The 4317-nt window shown below is 42.8% G+C and overlaps 1 protein-coding gene across 1 annotated transcript; it reads right to left on the reverse strand.

The window, feature by feature from the left end:
- Nucleotides 1-2956: 2956 nt before the first annotated feature.
- Nucleotides 2957-3454, reverse strand: LOC133833527 (uncharacterized). The gene has a single exon (XM_062263445.1). The coding sequence runs from the start codon at nucleotides 3452-3454 to the stop codon at nucleotides 2957-2959; it is 498 nt and encodes a 165-aa protein (XP_062119429.1).
- Between the last annotated feature and the right edge of the window lie 863 nt (nucleotides 3455-4317).

Below are 4317 nucleotides of genomic sequence, written 5' to 3' on the forward strand. Positions count from 1 at the left end.
AGAAATTTAAGTGGACGGAGGAGTGCATGCAGGCTTTACAGGCCTTAAAGTCTCATATGTCGCAGCCACCAATTCTATCTAAGTCGGTTGAAAAAGAAACTTTGTTCATCTATTTGGCGGTCACAGAATGTGCTGCTAGTGTTGTCTTGGTAAGAGAGGAGGAAAATGTGCAAAAAGCTGTATATTATATGAGCAAAAGGCTAATAGGAGCAGAACTGCGATATCCGCCCATTGAAAAATTAGCCAATTGCTTAATCTTAGCCTCCAGAAAGCAGCGGCCATACTTTCAAGCTCACCCCATCACAGTACTAACTGACCAGCCCTTACGACAAGTTCTGCAGAAGCCAGAAGCTGCTGGTTGATTATTGAAATGGGCAGTTCAACTTAGGCAGTTTGATATTTCTTACTCACCAAGAGCAGCAATAAAAGGACAAGCTCTAGTAGACTTTGTCGTAGAGCTCTCTAGGCTTCCAGACAGTGAACAGATAGAAGAGCTTGAGCCTCAAAGCCAAACTCCCTCTTGGAAGTTGTTTATAGACGACTCTTCTAAAGAGCACCACGTTGGAGCCGGAGTGATTTTGGTAATGTCTGAAGGGCATCGATTCCACTGCGTAATCAGATTTGACTTCACAGCGTCCAATAACGAAGCCGAGTATGAAGCGCTGCTCGCAGGTTTATGATTAGCCAGGGACATGAACATAAAGTCCCTTGAAATCTATAGTGACTCCCAGTTGGTGGTTAATCAAATTATTGGAGAATATCAAGCCAAGGGTCTAAAGATGGTTGCTTACTTGAACAAGGCAAAGGATTTGTTGGCATAATTTGAAAAATATACTCTCCAGCAAGTACCCCGCGACTAGAACTCAAACACTGATGCTTTGGCCAAATTAGCGAGTGCAAAGGATGCTGACACCCTGAATATAGTGCCTGTTGAGCGGCTCTCTACACCAAGCATCAAAGCAGAAGAACCCTCTCTGATAATTCAGCCAGCGGATACGTGGATGGCACCTTTCATTGAGTACTTGACACATGGAGTGTTGTCGACGAATAGAAACAAAGCAAGAGCCCTCCAGAGGCAGGCTGCTCGGTTTATTTTGGTCGACGGAAATCTATACAGAAGAGGGTACTCAATGCCATTCTTGAGGTGTGTCTCAAACAAAAAGGCCAAATAATTAATGCGAGAAGTCCATGAAGGTTTCTGCGAGGATCACGCTGGGGGGTAGCATTTATCAAAGAAGATCCTAAGGCAAGGATACTTCTAGCCAACAATGAATGAAGATTCTGTGGATTTTGTTCGAAAATGTGACAAGTGTCAGAGATTCTCCAAGATACCACGAGCAGCCCCTAATGAACTAAAGCAGATGCAAAGCCTGTGGCCATTCGCAGTGTGGGGAATATATTTGATTGGGTCTTTGCCCACAAGAAAAGGCAACGTCAAATATGTCGTTGTAGCTGCTGATTACTTCACGAAGTAGGCCGAAGCTGAACCTCTTGCAACCATAACGACAAAAAAAAAAGTGCTGGATTTTGTGGTCAAAAACAGTGTGTCGCTATGGATTGCCAAGAAAAATTGTCTCAGACAACGGTACGCAGTTTGATAGTGATCTGTTCACGGATTTTTACGAAAGGCATGGGATTATCAAAAGCTTTTCTTCAGTAGCTCATCCGCAGGAAAACGGCCAAGTTGAGGCTGTCAACAAGACACTCAAGGATACTCTAAAGAAAAGACTTAAAGAAGAAAAGGGGGCATGGCCAGAGCAGTTGCCTGAAGTCCTCTGGTCGTATAGAACGTCCCATCGAATAGCTACAGGCCATACTCCATTTTCCTTGGCTTATGGATATGAAGGTATGTTACCTGTTGAATTAGATCCTCCATCACATCGACGGATGGCATGGCACCAGGACACTAATATCCAGTTAATAATGGAATCTTTGGATTTGGTCGATGAAAGGCGCGAGCAAGCCCAACTCCGAGTAGCAGTTTACCAACAAAAGGTCGCCGGCATTTCAATTCTAAAGTACGTGAAAGAAAATTTAATGTGGGAGATCTGGTACTTAGAAGAGTTTTTCTTAATACCCACGATCAAGCTGCTGGAGTACTTGGTCCTAACTGGGAAGGACCATATCAAATCGAAGAAGTCCTCCATCCAGGCACTTATAAACTTGCTCACTTAAATGGAAATCTCATTCCTCGCTATTGGAATGGAGAACAGCTGCGCAAGTACTATCAATAAACAATTCTTTTTAAAGAATTAGCTTGTATTACTTTTTATAAGTTTATGAACAAGGGTTAGTCAATCATATGACTGATTTCTTATAAGTGTAAGATCATATTTTGATCACTCGTACAGACACAATTGTCCACTTATTACGATAAATAAAAGGGACTGTGCGCAGCTAGTCAATCTTGCCAATTATTGTATTCATTACAAATATTTGCTCATTACGTGTGTTGTTTTGCTATGTTATCATTTTTCATGTCTTTATTACGAGCAGTAATGTTCGAATAGGTCTTGGTCAAGGCAAGTGACCGAGGACCTAAAGCTCCTCAATCACTTGGGGGCATATAAGGTATCTAGTAAGCAAAGCATATCGATAAGTATATGTAAACACACGAGCAAAATAAGTGAAAGCATGCTACGGTACTTACAGTATTTTTCTAAATTTTGTTAAATCAAACCAAAGTGCTATGCTAAGTTCGGTCATGTGAATAGATGTTATAATAAAATGCAAATATTATAATATCAAAAGAGAAATCCTTTACACCACGAGCAGTTACTACTCGGATGTAATTGTCTGTTAAAAGGAAAAGTTGCTCGTGCAGCAATAAAAATATAAATTGTCTCGACATCACAAACCGTACTACATGTGTCTTAAAGTACAAGTTAAATTTAAAGAAAAACAGATAAAATTATGAAGCAGCCGAAGGATTCTGCTGAGGGTCTTGAGAAGTTTGCTAGTCGACGAAGGCCCCAATTTCCTCTTCTGCGCCATCGATGCTCGTAGCCAAGGAGATTTCAGGGGAGGCTGGAATTTTTGCTCTCTCCTCCTCTTCAAGGCGAACAAGACATCTATTTAGCTCAGACTGCCTCATACGCTCTGAGAGATAGTTGAAGTCCACCTCACGGTTATGCTTCCAAAACACATAGAAGCATTTGAAAGTGGCTCCCTTGTACCTCTCTAGGTTACTGGCATTGGTCTCCTCGAGCTCTTTGATGCGTTCCTCCAACCCCTCAGTCTCCTTTTTGCTGATGACCAGATCATCTTGAAGCTTAGAGGCTTCCTTAAAATTAAGCAAAGAAGCCTCCTTGTACTTCTCTTTAGTTTCAATGGCTTTGATCAAAGTAGCCTGGTGATGTTTCAGCTCTTCAGCCAGTTTGGTCTTCTGTTCGAGCAGCTCAACGTTTTTCTTCTCGGCTGCCTCGAGCTGCTCAGTGTATTTTGCCTCAGCCATCTTAAGATCCTCAGCATGTTTGGCCTAAGATGCTTTAAGTTCCTCAGCATGTCTGTCCTCAGACGCCTTAAGCTGCTCGCCAAGTCTCTTATCATATTGAGCAGTTAGGGCTCCCGAGCGGCGCCAGCTAGCGCTCATGGTTAGAACTCCCTATGATCAGTAAGACGGTAAAACTGTTAGTAGAAATAAAATGACAAGATAAACAAATAAAGCTCAGCAAGAAATGGCAACTCACACTGAGCACTTCGTTTAGCTCGCGGTTAATGATCTGGTCGACCTCCATGGAGTCGGTACCGATGATGGCTTCTCGACTGCGTCGGTGCCTCGATAGCTTAGTCAGCCTATCTTTGGCCGAACTAAGCACAATGTTTGTAAAAAATTCTCATGTCTGATCAGGAGGTGTATGGTCAGCAGGAGTTGGAGGAGGTTGGTTAACAGGTGCTGGAGGATGTGTCTGGTCGACAGGGGCTGGCGGAGACGTCTGGTCAATGGGAGCTGGAGGAGGTGTTGTTTCCTTGGAAGGAACTAACATTGGAGAATCCCCGGTCCGAACCTTTTTTGTCGGAGGGCTCTTGCTGCTTTCTCCATGGTGTTGCCTACTCCCATTTTTCTTGCTCGAAGGAGCGGAGGGTTCAGGTTCGCTGTACAGGTCGAACAGATCTTCAGTTGACATGACTGCAAAATAGAAGTGAACAGTCAGACATTATAGATGGAGATATCTACTAAATCAAGAAAATAGGATCAAGGAAATTATAAGTAAAATACCCGAGCTACAACTACTGGTCGCTACATTACTTATTGTACTACTGCTACACTCACTCACTGCCTTGAAGAAGTCTGAATTTAAATTAGGCGTGTATTTA

This window comes from Humulus lupulus, chromosome 1, assembly GCF_963169125.1.
Source record: "Humulus lupulus chromosome 1, drHumLupu1.1, whole genome shotgun sequence".
Lineage (NCBI taxonomy): Eukaryota > Viridiplantae > Streptophyta > Magnoliopsida > Rosales > Cannabaceae > Humulus > Humulus lupulus.